This window comes from Centruroides sculpturatus, unplaced genomic scaffold (genome assembly GCF_000671375.1).
Source record: "Centruroides sculpturatus isolate CEXI.00-Female unplaced genomic scaffold, Cexi_2.0 scaffold613, whole genome shotgun sequence".
In the NCBI taxonomy this organism is placed as follows: domain Eukaryota; kingdom Metazoa; phylum Arthropoda; class Arachnida; order Scorpiones; family Buthidae; genus Centruroides; species Centruroides sculpturatus.
Window position 1 is genome coordinate 447,072 of NW_019384835.1, and position 16,888 is coordinate 463,959.

General features: G+C 28.8%; 1 protein-coding gene across 1 annotated transcript in view; it reads left to right on the forward strand.

The window, feature by feature from the left end:
• Positions 1-15,995, forward strand: part of LOC111630206 (importin-9-like) — a 57,981-nt gene extending 41,986 nt beyond the window's left edge. The window contains exons 4-10 of the mRNA XM_023374269.1: positions 2,616-2,704; positions 7,142-7,228; positions 11,048-11,167; positions 13,736-13,836; positions 15,321-15,379; positions 15,450-15,601; positions 15,673-15,995. Coding sequence (XP_023230037.1) covers positions 2,616-2,704; positions 7,142-7,228; positions 11,048-11,167; positions 13,736-13,836; positions 15,321-15,379; positions 15,450-15,601; positions 15,673-15,777 — 713 coding nt within the window. The 3' untranslated portion in view covers positions 15,778-15,995. The remainder of the gene's footprint in view (positions 1-2,615; positions 2,705-7,141; positions 7,229-11,047; positions 11,168-13,735; positions 13,837-15,320; positions 15,380-15,449; positions 15,602-15,672) is intronic.
• The last annotated feature ends 893 nt before the right edge of the window (positions 15,996-16,888 follow it).

Below are 16,888 nucleotides of genomic sequence, written 5' to 3' on the forward strand. Positions count from 1 at the left end.
CTAAATGAGACTCGTATAATTCAGTAAAACGTCATCGCTGACTCGTGTCGCAACAGTATATGTCGAATCTAGACCAATAGCGGATATTGCACAAACTGTTGAGTTTAAACAAGCAGCAGACCTACTAAAAACCATTTATTATTTAACATCCATAAAAATTACCGTATTAGCCCGAATATAATGCAACCCCGAATTTAACGCGACTCCAAAATTTTCATAAAGATATTTAGAAAAAAAATAATACTCATAAAAGAATTCAAAGAAAGTAAAATTCAATCAGATAAGCATTTATTTATGTAATTACAGTAGAGTGTCGTTTATCCGAATCAATTGGGGACTGGGGTTGTTCGGATAACTTATTTTTCGGATAACCGATTATGTACGAAATTAATTTATCCCATGTTGAAATTTTTCTCCGTTGCGTGTTGCTTCGCATTGAATTTTCGTCGATGTTAAGCCCAACGAAGAATACTGTATCATTAAAAATTATTTTTTTATTTTGTGCAAACAAAATAAATATATTGAAAAATATGAAAACAATAAAAAATTATGCTTTACATGTTAATTTAGTATCAAAAACGTAAAATATTTGAGTAACCCAAAAAATAGCTGAAGATTGCAGCACCACAGCACTAGCGAAAATTTTAATTTGCCGACTGAAATGCTTTCGGATAACGGACGTTTCGGATAACCAGCTTTCGGATAAACGACGCTCTACTGTATAGCTAATGTGAGGGACGAACAGACCTACAATAAAGTGTTATTTTAAATTTTAATTATTGGAAACTTTAATTGATTACATTCGAGCGTTTTATTGAGTTTGGCTAAAAGCCATAAAAATTATTTTCCACGGAGTTTGTTCCTTGTTGAGTCGGATCCAGTTAGTCAGGGATGTGTCACCAGGAACTTTCGATGGAGAATCCATATTGGACGCCAGACCGTTAACGGCAACCACCTGACCTCATGGAAAAAACCCAAGAGGAATAACAAGAGGAAAGGAAAAAGATCCCGAAGTCAGTCGTCATCCGAAGTCCCTCTACAAAAGTCGTCTTCACAAAATCCGCTCAACAAAAGTCGTCCTTTCGAATAAAAATCGTGACCCGAATTAAAACCGTGACCCAGGATTAACACCGAGAGAAAAAGATCGTGCCTGTTTAAGGATAACATCTCCACACCTCCGTGCCTCCAACCCAGTGAATGGACAAGATCCAGAACCAGTAGATTGAACTTTCCATCGGCGTATCATCATCAGCGTAACCACAGATCCTTTGACCCAGAAGCAAGGTATTTATCAACCCGCGATTTGCGTGTAAACTCTCTCTCTCGAACGGAATAGTATAATTAGGGGGCTAGAAATAGAATATATCTGTATTTTCTTTAGTTTTTATTAAAATTGTTATTTGTTAGAAAATATGGAGTCCGAGTAAGTCACTTCCTCGTCTCTCTCCTCACCTCTACTCCGAATCCAAGCGCTCACCCGCTACCGCTCGCGTGACTTAATGTCGCGATTTCTGAGTCCCCCAGAGACTTGGTGGTGTCAGATTTAGGTCTCCTGACGTGGTGTCGAAGAGACACCGACCCTTCGGTCACACTAATAACACAGGCAACCTCTGTAGGAAAATGTCCTTGTTTATATTACATTTCATTACTTAAACCCCGAATTTAGCGCGAGTCGATTTTTTAACGGAAAATAAATGGTCGAAAAATATCGCGTTATATTCGGGCTAATACGGTATATTTATATTAATGATGTCTCCAAAGTTCAGTGAATTTTTCGCAAAAAAAATAATTTATCAGGAAGCACGCGAGCGCCATTCAATGACAAGCTCTATGATGAAAACAAGCTTAAGCAATGGCATCGTCGAACGATGCACACTCGTTGAGTAATCCTACAATTTTTTGTTTATAGCATAGTTTATATGGATTATTCCCAAAAAATTATACATATTTTGGAAATGTTGAGTCGAATTAGTCTAGAATCGATTAATTTTATGGAAGAAAACCTTTCAAACAGCTGTAATCTGTAAACTGCATATGTGCTGAACTGTGATTGGCTCATGCATTCAAGGACTCTTAGAACATCAATTTCATAAAGAACAAAACGTATCTACCATGTTATAGGGGTCGACTGTAATTTAGTATTTTGATTGACCTTGTGCTACTTGAATTATTCTTGAAATTTATTAAAAGTTTCTTGTGTATATTAGTCAGTTTTTTCTCAAAAATTTAAGATGGATTTTTTAAAATTCAGTTATATTTTTTTTTTAGATTGTGATTTTGATGAGTGTAGTCATAAATTATTATAAAATGTCTATTATATTGTAACATAATCTAATTATAATTTAAATATTAAGGAAGTTATTAAAATAAATTATGCTTATAAATATAAATTCTTGATGAAGTAAAAGTTTTTCTGAACTTCTGAAGAAATAAAATTTTGTTTCCTTTAAAACAATATTGAAAAATATTTTAATTAATTCAATAGAAGAAATATGAGAGAAGCTTTTGAGAATTGAAGAAGAATTTGATAAATTTTTAGAATTAATGTAAATGATTAAGATAATTTTAAAAAGTATCAATAGAAAGAAATTTAAAATTTTCTTAATTTTTTACAGAATTCTGTAATGAAGTCACTGATAATCAGATGCCTCAGGTTGCTCCAATTATCCTACCTCAGATGTACAGAATCTTCACATCATCAGATGTAAGAAACTTATTATTATTATTATTATTATTATTATTATTATTATTATTAAGAAAACAATTACTATCAGTAAGTGAGACTAAAAGTTAAAGGTTAATTTGTAAGATAAATACAAGTAAAAATAGTTCTGTAATAATTTTAAAAAATGACAGTAATTGTATAATATTTAAATACAAATATTCTGATCTTATATGCTTGCTTCTGCACAAACACAAAAACACTAACAAAAAAGGTGGCAATATTATTGTTGGACTTGCTGGCATTCTTACGCACACATATACTAAAATCCATGTATACAGAAAAAGCTGCAACTATGTTTGCATTTCTTGACATTTCAAGATCCTCTTAATCCAAAAATATTAGGGGTCATTTTTTTGACTATTGCCATACTTTCCCTCTATTATATGTAATAGCTGAGAAAGTAAAAAGAAAGTAATTTCATATTTTATTTGGGAATTAGTCCATTATTGTAGTGCAGAGACATTGATAATAAAATTGTTATAATTTCATTAAAGTTACTAGATTGTTGTCTTAAAATTTAAACAGTTTAGAAATATGAGCTATGAACAGCAACAGAAAATTCTGATATTGTCCATTTTGGAACTAAAAATTAAGAGAAGAAAATTATTTAGTGTTTTTAGCCAAAATTGTTTAGAAATTTTCCATTCAAAAACTGAATAATAATAAATTCTTTAAAATAAAAAATTGGCTGACAGTATTTACATTTAAAATATAAAAATAAACATATTGAAGATACAAAATTGTCTNTGGAATTTTAATTTAAAATTAAATTCAAAAGCTTTGCTTTTCCTATTGCTATTCATATTTAATCCTGACAATACACAAGAATGATTGAAACAATTCAGATAAAATAGTTTTGTTTTTTGTCACCAGAGGGTGAGCATCTGGTAAAAAATGCAAACACATGGTTCACAAAAGTAATTGCAAAAATGCCTTCGCTTGCGCATATAGGATGACCTAGGTTTTTGAAGCAGTGAAAAATGAATAAAAACCTTGTCTTATACACAAGTAACTAAGGTATATGGTTTAATTCAAATTACAGTAGAGCATCGATTATCTGACCTCCGATTAATCGTCACATCGGTTAACCGACCGTTCTAGTCGGCAAATTTCAAATGTCCGCTAGTGATGTGGCGCTACAATATTTGGCTGTCTTGGCTACTTTAATATTATTTTCATTAAATTTTTGCGTGTTTTAGATGGCAACACCGACTCGACCATTGAAGGGAGGCCAGTATTTAAACGAGACTTAATTTTCTAATTATGAGTGATTGTTTGTTTTGTGAGCAGTAAAATAATTTAAAAATAATTTTTAACGATACAATAGCGACGATTATTATTTAAAAAAGTTGTTAGACTTAACATCGATGAAAATTCAACGTGAAGTTGTTTAATAGTGATATACTAATATACTATGCTAATAATGTATTTTTTTCGATTATCCGATTTTTTCGGTTATCCGACCAACCTGAGTCCCCAATTGAGTCGGATAATCGATGCTCTACTGTATATATATAAAATGGATGCGCACCCACATTTTTGGCTTAAACTTTCAGAAAAAACTTTTTAATTTCTTAATTCAAATTTTTATTTATGTTTAAGAACTTGTTTTTATGTTATAAAGAAATTTTAGCATTTATTTTTTAACATACTTTGGTATGAGAAATTTTGTAACAAATAATTACAAAACACAAGAACAGATAGAAGAACAGTCCTGCTCAAAATGCTGTTCAGATTCTTCATAGATAGCTGTAGCTATCTTATCCAAAGTAGATTGACCATAGTACCAAAAATATCAAATGCAAAGTACAGTGATAGCAAAAATAGATTTGTGTATTTTAATGAAAAAGGAGGGAGAATTATGGCTGAAGATGGGATAAGCACATGGCTTTAACTGACATGATTAAGACATAAAGCATCCAGATGCATATACAATAAATTAAAAAGTTTATGTTGGAATTTACTTACTAATGAATGATCAATGGTAAAAATGATATTTGTTGAAAATAGTAAATATTATATTGATTTATTTGTTATCTCTTCTGATAAATTTATCTATAGAATCTTATACCCAGCAAACATGCACATGCAATGAGACAATTGTAAAGCTATGTAATTAATTAATTTAAAAGCCATTGTTAGCTTTTGTAAAAACGACTGATGATATCTTTTATAATATTTTGAAGATGGACAAAGATTTAATGCATATTCAGATAGGATTGATAGAATAAGGCAAACTCAACACTTGAGTGATCTGTCAAGGATGCCTACTAGGAAGACTATAGGAAATATCCACTATTTAGGTGTTTACACTTAAAGAAAACCTGAGATACTCTACATGGTTAGCCCATTGATTAAGCACAAACTCAACCAATGGTGGACTGGCTACCAGGAAATTGGGCCATATGCTTAGTGGCCTTTTCTTATTTTAATATACCGTATTTATTCACATATAAGATGACCTTGCATATAGGACAAGGTGTGACTTTAAAGATCAAAATAAAGAAAATTAGGTTTATTAATACAATTCTAATTTCGTTTAATCACAAGTAAAATATCAAATAAATGTAAATGCACACATTGTCCTGCAAAAATTACTGGAATTTTCAACTTTAAGAAAAAAATCTTGTAAAATTGACAACAAAATTTGTTCATGTAAAACTGGACAATTGGGAACCTTTTTTTGCCAATTCTTAACAGTTGAATCCACACTCTGTTGATTACACTTATGAGTTTCTCTGAATTCTGATTTCTGAATAATCATATGTTTTCACATGAGAATAGATTAAAACTTATATCATGCTCCCATGTGATTTTGGAATTTCAATCTGGAATCCAATTGAAAAGCTTTGCTATTCCTATTGCTATTCATTTTTACTCCTGACAATATACAAGAACGATTCAAATGACCCAGATAAAATACTTTTGTTTTAAATACAAGAGGATAAGCATCCAGTAAAAAATGTGAATACATTGTTCACAAAAATTATTTGCAAAAAACGCAAAGAATTTTTCACTCGTGTATAGGACAACCTAGGAATTTGAAACTGTGATAAATGTATAAAATCCTCATCTTATATGTACAGTACCAATATTTTACCAGCAGCAATGTGTATTTTGTAACTTCTAATTTGAAAACAATCAAAAATTTTGAAATAAAATTTTCTTGCAATACTCTTTAATGCAGTTACTATGCAATACACATTCCTTAGTATTTCTAATAAATATTGCTTAAACAAATTGCAGAATGACAATAATAATAATTGTTGGAAGACATAATATATTAGTACAACTTAGAAGTTGTTTCATTTTGCTGAAAACTTTTTGACAGAAAAACTTTTAGTTACTTTGACAAATGTTTCTTCCCCATTGCCATGAAAATGATAGTGTAGAGATAATCCAAAGCATTCAGTGCTTGACATGCAAATTGTGACTACGGCGGGAAAGCCAACATTTCCTGTAAATCTGAACAGCATTTTGGATGGGACTGAAATTTGGGCAAAAATGTGTGCATTATACACAGAGGGTGCGTTTACTTCTGAGTTAGCAGTACTAATTCTGATAACCGGATGTGACGTCATTAGCACGTGTATTCGTGCTTGCTTGTCCAATTCGAAAGTGAACACATACGCTAACAAGAAACATGGCGGTTTCCAGCCATATTTCTTGTTAGCGTATGTGTTCACTTTCGAATTGGACAAGCAAGCACGAATACACGTGCTAATGACGTCATATCCGGTTATCAGAATTAGCACTGCTAACTCAGAAGTAAACGCACCCAGAAAAATACAGTATTGAAGCTTTGCACTGTTGCTGGTGATTGTAAACAATGGAAAATGAAGACAACTTTTTATCTTCAATATATTTATATTTTAATGTAAATACCATCAACTAATTTTTAATTTTAATCAGTTGTGTTGTGAATTATGGCATTGGCATTGTTGTCAGAGGATGTTTTTATCCATTTCACATTTTTTTAGTGAAGGCTGTNTGGAAAATGAAGACAACTTTTTATCTTCAATATATTTATATTTTAATGTAAATACCATCAACTAATTTTTAATTTTAATCAGTTGTGTTGTGAATTATGGCATTGGCATTGTTGTCAGAGGATGTTTTTATCCATTTCACATTTTTTTAGTGAAGGCTGTGCTTCCACAAAAAAAAAAAAATTATAAAATGTCTCTATAAGTGAGAATTGTTTTGGCCTGTCACTAGTGATTGTAAATGACAGAAAATGAAGACAATTTTGTATCTTTAATATATATATATATTTTTCATTTTAATAATAAATTATTTATTTACAAACATGTTTTTTCAATTCATATTTAATGCTTTTTATTCAATATTTGTAAAAGGTATGCTCAATTAAAGTTATAATAAAAACCAATTTTTATTTGTATATTATACTTATAGAAATATAATATCAGAGTGCGTGGACATGCTGTTGAGATTTTTTCAACTTGTGTTCAAGTAATATCTATGATGGTTGATTACAACAAGGTAAACTTCTATATATTTTTGGTATTTTAAAAATATTCTAAATTTTTCATACAGAAATAATTTCATGTAAGTGGTTTTCATTGATTTCAAAATGTTAGTTTTTGTGTTGTGTAATATAAAATTTTTTAAAATTTTAATAGGAATATGTTAAATTTTAATGATTTTAACTGAATTCAATACTTTGATTATATTGAGACAATAAAACTAACTTGTTTTATCTTATTGCTACACTTCTAAATTAATTTGAATCGTCATTTGACATTTATTAAAGTGTTGTTTTTTGTTTATTTAACAACAAAGAAATAATTGTAATTGCACTCAGGGAATTTTATTTTAAATATATTAATGTTGTCAATAAATTATGTTGTTTAGCGAAAATGACATTTGACATATGAAAATATCTATTGATGATTTCATGTTAGTTTGATACCCTTGATTTATTGTCTGCAATATTAATTTATTACTTGAATTTTGACAATTCTTAATTTTCTTAACAATACAAGATATAATGAGTGTAAGGGAAAAATAAAGGATGTATTATTTGTTAGTAGGCTATCACTACTTTTATAGACAGAACCACCTGAACAGGACCACCAGAGAGTCTAAAAAGTCAAATAATAATGTCTAAAATGGTCAAAATTCAAGTAGTAAATTAATATTGCAGATAATAAATGAAGGGTATCAAACTAACATTCAATTATCAATAGATATTTTTGTACATCAGATGTCATTTTTGCTAAACAGGAAATGGCACTAGAGTTTTCATCTGAAAATTAACCACTCTAAAATTCCTCTATTTTTTTTACACACATTCCTTAAACGTTCTGTATATCTAAGTCAGTGAACATATTGCTTTATGATATAATCATAATTCTAACAGTTCAATCTTGTAGCCACGAATAAATCAGTGGTGAGCTAGATTTATAAATGAGGGGCAAGCTGAAAAAATAGTACAAGCTTATAAATAGGCTGGAATTATTAGGACTGTCTATATGAACACCTTCAACTTTATCATCATAATTTCCCACTTTTCTAAGCTTGGGGTAGATAATTATTATTTTGTCAATGCCCAAAGTCCCCCCATGCATCGGCACCACAGAACCGAAGGGTCAGCATCGTGTCTACGAAGACTACAATGACTAATTCGCCAGGACTGACACCACTGTCTTCTGGGTAGACACAGAGATCGTTACATTTGTTTTTTACATGCGAGTGGTCACGTCTGTGGACGGTTGGACTCAGGATGGAGACCGATTGGGTTAAAGAAGTGCACTTTACAAGTTATCATATAAAAAAACTACCCATTTATTAATCAAAATTATAGCAAGACATATATAGTTATACAGATGCTTAGCAAATGCTAATATTTGGACATACAGCATAACTACTATGACCCTGACAGAGAGAGAGAGAGAGTTCACATTAAGTTTGCACGAGGATAAATACCTTTAAAGTTTATAGAGATTGAAATTCAGAACTTTCTAGATTGAGGGAGTCACTGCCCTCTGGATTAGCAGGTTCTTTCGATGAACAGAGATAGATGCTCAGAAGTGACGATGGTATTGGCTGGAATCAGCAATGGTGTGCGGCGATGATGAGTGGCTGGTCACACACACACACACAGTTCAATAATAACAACTGCATGACTTTCTTCGACTCATCGACCCCTCCTTTTTATCAGAGGGTCTATTCTGGGTTTTTTTCATGGCCTTATTAGGAGTTTTTCAACAATCGTCCAATAGTTGAATTTTGGTCGTAGATTGACACACTAGGAAGCTGTATCACCTCCAAAAGGAAGTGAATCCGGAGAAAGATACAATCGTATCCTTCTAGATTTTTATTAAGTGTTGGGAAAAAGTTCATTCTTTTTTCAAATAATTAATCATTATTTTGTTTTATTTTAAAATGAACATGAAAGTTTATAAAAAGAAAGGTTTATAAGAGCTTATTAAATCCAGGTACTCGCAACTTGAATATGTTAAAAATAGATTTGTAGTATCTGATAATAAAAGGGACAGGGGTTAGATGCATGAAAAAAAAAAAAAGACATAAACATAACACAAAGAGAATGAAATTGTGATGAATGACTGGTATTTTTTATCTTTTCCAGCCAACACTATTAGCAACAGTGTATATGAAAAAAGTAACAATAGCCTAAGTTTACGTGATGAAAGCAAAAGTGCATATTATATAAAATATACTGTATGTAGTCGTTATTGCACTAAGCTGGGAGAGCTATTATATTTTTCAGGGGCTTAGTCACCTCAGAGGACTTTATAGCTATGGCATTGCAATAGTTACTGTTAGACAGACTTAAAAAATTAAATAACTTATCAAAGTTTGAGTTCTAGTATATCCTCACATTTGAATTTTTAACAGTTTAAATGACTATTGTACAGCTATTTATTCAAGTCCAGTCTTATCAAAAAATTTTTATATTTAATAAATTTAAATATAGTAACTGTCATACTTTTTGTATAATACACAGTTCAATTTCACTTGATATCTAGCTGATTTGAATACAATGCTGGAAGATTTTTTTTTTTCTGTCAGTTGTGATTATAGATGAGAATTCCCAGATGTACAGTAGAACCTGTTAAAAAAGTTTCCATCTAAAAGGTTTTCCTGCATAAGTTCAAATCTCTGGTCCTGGCATTTACTCTATAATATGTATGTTAAAATTTCCCACATAACAAGTTTCTGTTTAACAAGTTTTCCTGTGTAAGAAATTCCAAATATCAGTCCCATCAATGATATTTTACCCACTTAAGAAGTTCATGTTGGAGACAAATTGTAATCTATTTCCTCACCACTTTATCACTATAAAAATAGTAGTTTTAGTAAAGAACTCTGGATGATCACCATATTTTATAGCAAACACTTGCATATCTGAGATGGTCATTAAATTAGCTTGGGTTTTATTGTTTTAGTACTCCCTATGCAATGCAATCTGCATTGCATAGGGAGTATGGGAAATCATAGGGAAAACAATATCATATTTCATGACAACACCAGTCACTTCATCATCTGCTGTAGTCAGTGAATCTTACTATTCTATCTTACACTATGCTATGTTATATTACCTTAATATTGAAATAAAATTGATTATACAGATAAAAAAAAATTTGTTTTACAATTCCTGCATAAAAAGTTTTTCTGCCTAAGATGTTTTTCAGAGTGGTCCCTTCAAAACGTCTTAACAGGATTCTACTGTATTTTTTAGTGAAGATAAACAATAATTTTCTGCCAGTCATAACAAAGAAAATAATTTCATTGAATATATTTATCATTTAACTATTAATTTAGCTACTGATGAAAGCTTATCAATTTTATCAATAAATTAATAATCTCAGATGAATTTGAAAATGAATGTGATTGACCAAGTAAGAATGAGTGGATTATGTTGTCTGGATAACTATTTTTTTTTTTTTTTAATGTTTTGTTTCAGAATAGGATTACAAACATTTTTGTATTGTCCCTCTTAGTGGCCACAGGCAGAAACAGTATATACATATAACAGTATATACATACATGCATATACTTTTTCAAATCTAACTGGAAATGCAAAGATTTATTTCTAGGAAAGATAGTAGTCAAGTGATTTTTCATGAGAACTTTTTTAACAATAAGGAACAAAATTTATAAATTTGTAAACATAATATTAATATTATTTATATTTTCTAGAAAAATTTCATTAGAAAAATTATTAATTTGAAATAATTTGTTATTAATACATGAAAATATTAAAAAATAAGTGTATTAGTTTAAGATGGGATTAATGATTTACTAGTGTTGTTCAAAAAAATATATTTTTTTTAGAAAGCAGCAAAAGAACTTCTATATCCAATTTCAACACAATTCACAGAAGCTTTAGTAGCAGCTCTTCAAGTTCCAGATGGTGTAAATTCAGATAGTGGTCTGAAAAAAGATGTTCTTAATGTAAGTGATTTTTTTTTATATTAAACTTTTAAAACTTAACAAAACTGTATAGATAACAACCACCACTCAGTTCACAATTCAGCTGTATTATGTTATTTTATATTTGAGATGCACCACTCAGTTCACAATTCAGCTGTATAATGTTGTTTTATATTTGAGATTAATTGAATTAGTTGTGATTTATATAAGCCTTGTTTGTTTTAAACATTTTAAAATTTTATGTAGTGAATCAATAAATTATGCTTTTTTGGAAATAATTTAGAATTATTATTTTTTAGCATTTCTTAAAAATGACTTTCCAAGAATTATTTGCTTTATACATAGTATTTGGAAACTGCATGACTTTCTTCGACTCATCGACCCCTCCTTTTTATCAGAGGGTCTATTCTGGGTTTTTTTCATGGCCTTATTAGGAGTTTTTCAACAATCGTCCAATAGTTGAATTTTGGTCGTAGATTGACACNTATGCTTTTTTGGAAATAATTTAGAATTATTATTTTTTAGCATTTCTTAAAAATGACTTTCCAAGAATTATTTGCTTTATACATAGTATTTGGAAGAAATTTTTGAATTAAACATTTTGAATTATGAAGAACATGTATTGCTTTTTATATAGAATGCTGCTGTTTTATTACAAAATAAGTAAGTAAATAAGAATATAAAAATAAAACAAATTTTTAAATATTTTGGAAACATGAAAAATATTTTATCAATATCAGTTCATTAAGAAATTAACACAGCTTTATACATTTGAATTAAAATATATGAAATTCATAAAAGTAATGAAATTTAACAAGACTTGATACAATGTTTTGTTTTTGAGAAATGTGTAACAAATTTATTTTAAAGTAGACAGTTTTCATTTATTATTAAAGTAGCAATAAACTAATAATGGAGATTCATATTTAAATTATTATTATTATTTTGTAAATGTCATGTTTCATGCCCAGCTGATACTGGTTCCAAGTGTTATGCTGGACTAAAATCAAGGCATAGCTACTTAAACAAGTATTACATTAAACCTCTGTGTTGTAGCTATGTGTATCAACATCTAGAAACTTCCTAACTCACGAGCCTCTACCTAACTCATGAGTGCGGATGTTGTTAACCTGGGCAACGTCTAATCTGATATTGCATTTGGATTAACATCATTAGATTGTCACAGATGTGGGTTCAGTCACTCTTGGCTTCAATTTTCTCCCACATAGGAGCAGCTGCTTTAACTGTCATAGCTCTGTAGTTCATCAGAATTACTGAGTGCTCACCACAGTAAGACGGTGACTGACAAGAGAGTTATTATTATGCAACTTTAAAAATAAAACAGTAATAAACACTAATGTTTATCATTACAAAATTAAAATTTAAAACATTGAGTTTTATAACAACAAATATATAAACTTGATTCAAATTAATAATACCAAATGAACTGCTGGAATATAAATTAGACTTCTTACATATAGTCCAGTTTATATTCTGGCAGTTTGTTTGGCATTGAGTTTCATCCATTGGAACCAAAAAATAACATTTACACTGCACGTATTTTTTTCAAAATGAACTGAATTGTTTATTAAACCATAAAAAAGTAAAAAAAATTCCTGTATTGTATGATAATTAAAATAATTGAATGTTTAAAATTAGCATCTCTGAATATTAAAATAGTATTAAAAATTAGTCCATTACTTGCCAAAATATTCCTTCTTTCCATAATTAATTTGAAATTATGAATTGAGATATATTTTGTAAGTAATCTTAGTTTAATCTTTGAAATTATATTTTTATTGTTAATGTGTGTGATGATTGCTATAGGAATAATGTATTCAAGATTAATTTATTCTTGTTTGTATACAAACTTGCTAGATAATTGTGTCAGATTCTTCCATGTAATTTTTGACTCATGAAATTTTTTTGAAGCTAGTTTATTATTTAAGAGTAATAGATTTTATAGATCTAATAATATGCATTATGATAGTATTCAAACTGGAATATAAAGTATGTGCTTAGAAAATTGCCTTACAGAATAATGAGTACAGTACTTTGTTGTTAAATTCATATACTGTATTGCTAATTTATTATAATCATCTACATTGTCTTATAATATAACATATATGTAAACAAGCACAAACAAATATGAAAATGTTTGTTAAAATTTTTGTTAAGCAGCAGCTTTTGCAGTCAGGCTCTGTGCACTAAGTATTACTGTAAAGTAGATGATAATTTGTGTTTAGTTTGAATATTTTTCTCTCATTATATTCTGAACCTATAGTTTTCAAATAATAATTTATTCAAAAGAAACTTTGTATGGTGTGAAATTATAATGAAAAAATTGGATTAAATTATTCAGTGAGATCATTTTTATTTTAAATACTGTTTCATAAACATTTAATGCTTCAGGAATGATTTTTAAATTTAAATCTTATAACATAAATATACATAATTCTAACTTAAATATTTATTTATGTAAATTTTAATGTTGAAAATTTTAAAAAGTTAGCTCTAAAATCATTTTTACATCAGGTCAGTATGATTAAATGTATAATTTTTAAAAATGATAATGCTTTATTGTTTCAGGCATTAACATTATTGGTTAAATGTGTACCAAAACTTATGTCCTCTTGGCTACCTCATATTTTAACTCCTGTATGGAATGCACTTACTGAGAGTGCTAGCATGTATCCTTTTATTTTTATTTATATTTCTAGCTATTTTTTATATGTTTGATTGAAATAATAAAATTATAGTATGGATTTTAATTACTTAGAAATTAAAATAATAAGGAATAAACAAAATTACACTTTCAGTGCTTATAGAAAATTTAACATACTAACTTTCTAGCATCTATTTAATTTCATTAAGAAAAAAATAAAATAAAAATTCTTATTAAATATTGAATCATAAAATATTTACTTTGATTTTGTTTTCACAAAGCAGGCATATATTGGTTATATTAGCTTAATGCAAGTAGACTTGTTAATATTGAGATCTTTTTGAGAGATGGGAAATGTTTGAGCAAAATTATCTATGTTAGAATAAAGTTGTGAATTATCTTTATTCTTTCAGATCCCTTACAAAAATGAAATTTTTAATTACATAGCTATCTGACTAACCTGTTGCTTTGAAACTTCATAATCATCATGAAAAAATCAAGTAACCAAAATTATTTATTTATAAATGTATGTTTCATATGATTTTCTATTTTATGCATGTTTGTTTATTATTGTTAAGTTGCTATATTTTGAAGCAGAGTTAGTGTTATTTATTTATCTACCCTGTAAATGTCATGGAAGAGGTTTTTCATGTTCATCATGGGTTCAGTAGGGATCTACTTTTGAGTCAATTGTACAATGATTCAGTAGTGAGGGAACTTTGTATTAAATCATTTATGAGAATTTAAAGTTTTTAACTTGAACTGAGATCTTCCAAGATGGCTGCTAATGTCTTTACTTTTTTGGTTATCCAGTTATAATTGTTTATACAATAACTGTTCTGGTCCAGTTTTATAAGGATTTGGAAAACTAATAAATTGAAAATAGTTACCTCTGCTTGCAACAAACCTCTATATGATATAAAATGACATTCTTGGCCATCATTGAGAATTCATTAATTAATTCATGAACAGGTTTTACATTGTTAAATAATGTATATTCAAAATACATTTTTATTCTAATAAACAGCTTGCTGTCAGTAACTTTTTTTAACTTGCAACTGAGCTGCTTATTAGTGTTTACTATTAGATGGTGACTCATTCCTATTCTTTGGGGGATTTGGTATTGTGTTTATTTGAGGGTTACTATTAATGGAATAAATCCAGTGATTTCTTTATTATTTGAAAAACAATGCAACACTCAACATACACACCTTTTTTTTCAACATAGGTAAAGTAAGAGTGACAATGCTGAATACATTGTGCAATTTTTCAGTTTACAATAAGTTTATCTTCTTCAAATAGAAATCCTGCATACTATTAATACTATATTTATTAGAATAAATATAGCAGTTTAACAATTTGTACATTTGTGATATTTGTCAATTTATTATTTTTTTTCATTTAACTTTTTTCATATGATTTAATTATTAAATCTAACAAGAATATTTTATTTTTAATCTTATTTCATGTAAATAATCATTAAAAAATGTCCTTAATTTAGATTGTTAGATATGTAAAAACGGTTGTTAATGATACAGAAGATGCAAATAATCCTGTAGATTCTGATGGTAAATATTCTGAAAATATTGTATTTAATATTAATATACTTTTTTAAAATATAAAAATTATATTTTACAGGTGAAGTATTAGGATTTGAAAATCTTGTATTTAGTATATTTGAATTTGTCAATGTGTTAGTTGAGAGTCCAAAATTTAGAAACTTTGTGAAAAAGGGATTATCAGATTTAATGTATTATATTGTATTATATATGCAAATAACAGAAGAACAAGTAAGTTAATGTAAGATTTCATACAAAAAAAAATTGTATTTAATAATAAATTAATAAGAATTTTACACTAGATAAATATATGGACGAATAATCCAGATCAGTTTGTTGAAGATGAAGATGAGGAAACATTTTCTTATTCTGTTCGCATATCTGCTCAGGATCTGCTTTTGGTATAATTTTTTCTTAACTTGGAAGTTTCTTTAAAATAGTTGTTATATATATATATCTCAAGTACAAAATGTTACAATTGTGATTCTGAAGAAATATAGTAGTGATAGGACAATGAATCAGAATCAGAAATTGGAAAATTGGACATTTTCTGGGAATCAGAATCAAGAAAATCTCATCATGATTTCCGATTCTTAAAAACAATCCTTCCACATTTTATAAGAAAATTAATTATTTGTTTCACTCAGTGATTAAAAATTTTTTAAATTAAAATATTAACAATTAAATATTAGTTTATTGGAAACTTTCATGTTGACAAGGCAGAGAGTATAAAATGCTCCCAAACACAGTGACAGATGTCACTGTGTTTGGGGGAATCGCATACTCTCTGCTTTGCTATCTCCCCTAAAATGTGAACAGTTAGTTAAAGTCCACTAACTAACTGTTCATATTTTAGGGGAGATAGGGTTGACATCCAGAATAATGACCAAAAACATTTTTTTAATTTTAAATTAATAAATATAAAATATATATTAGATGTATGTTATATATATATAAAGAAATATATATATACANTATATTAATTTGCATAATAATATATGTTAAATAACACACAAACATATACACACAGAAATATAAAGTTCATTTTTTGTGGTAAATATCCTGGCTTTTCTGAAATTCTTGTTTTTTGCAATAAAGTTGTGTACTTTCATTTGTCACTTTTTCTTTTATTAAGCAAATGTCAGTAGCAAAAGATTGCATCTAAAATGCTCCATTTTGCTTTTGGACTACTTTCAAAACCTGGATCATTTGCTACAATTTGATCAATGATTTTGATTATCGTTACCAAACTTTTACTAAGGAAATCTGTAGCAAGTTCTCTAGGTTCTTTGTTTTCAGAATCTATTTTTTCTAGTTCTTGAAGATCGTATTTGGTAAGACTCTCACCAGGAACCTGCAGTAACTCTTCAATATCCTGCTTGTCTACATCTAGTCCTGCTGTATTGATTAGGTTGACAATTTAATCAACCTAATGATATAGTGATAGGCTCTTCTCATTGAGAATTCTTGGATACCTTCAGCCATAACTTCTTTCTCACTTTGTTCATGCATTTATCA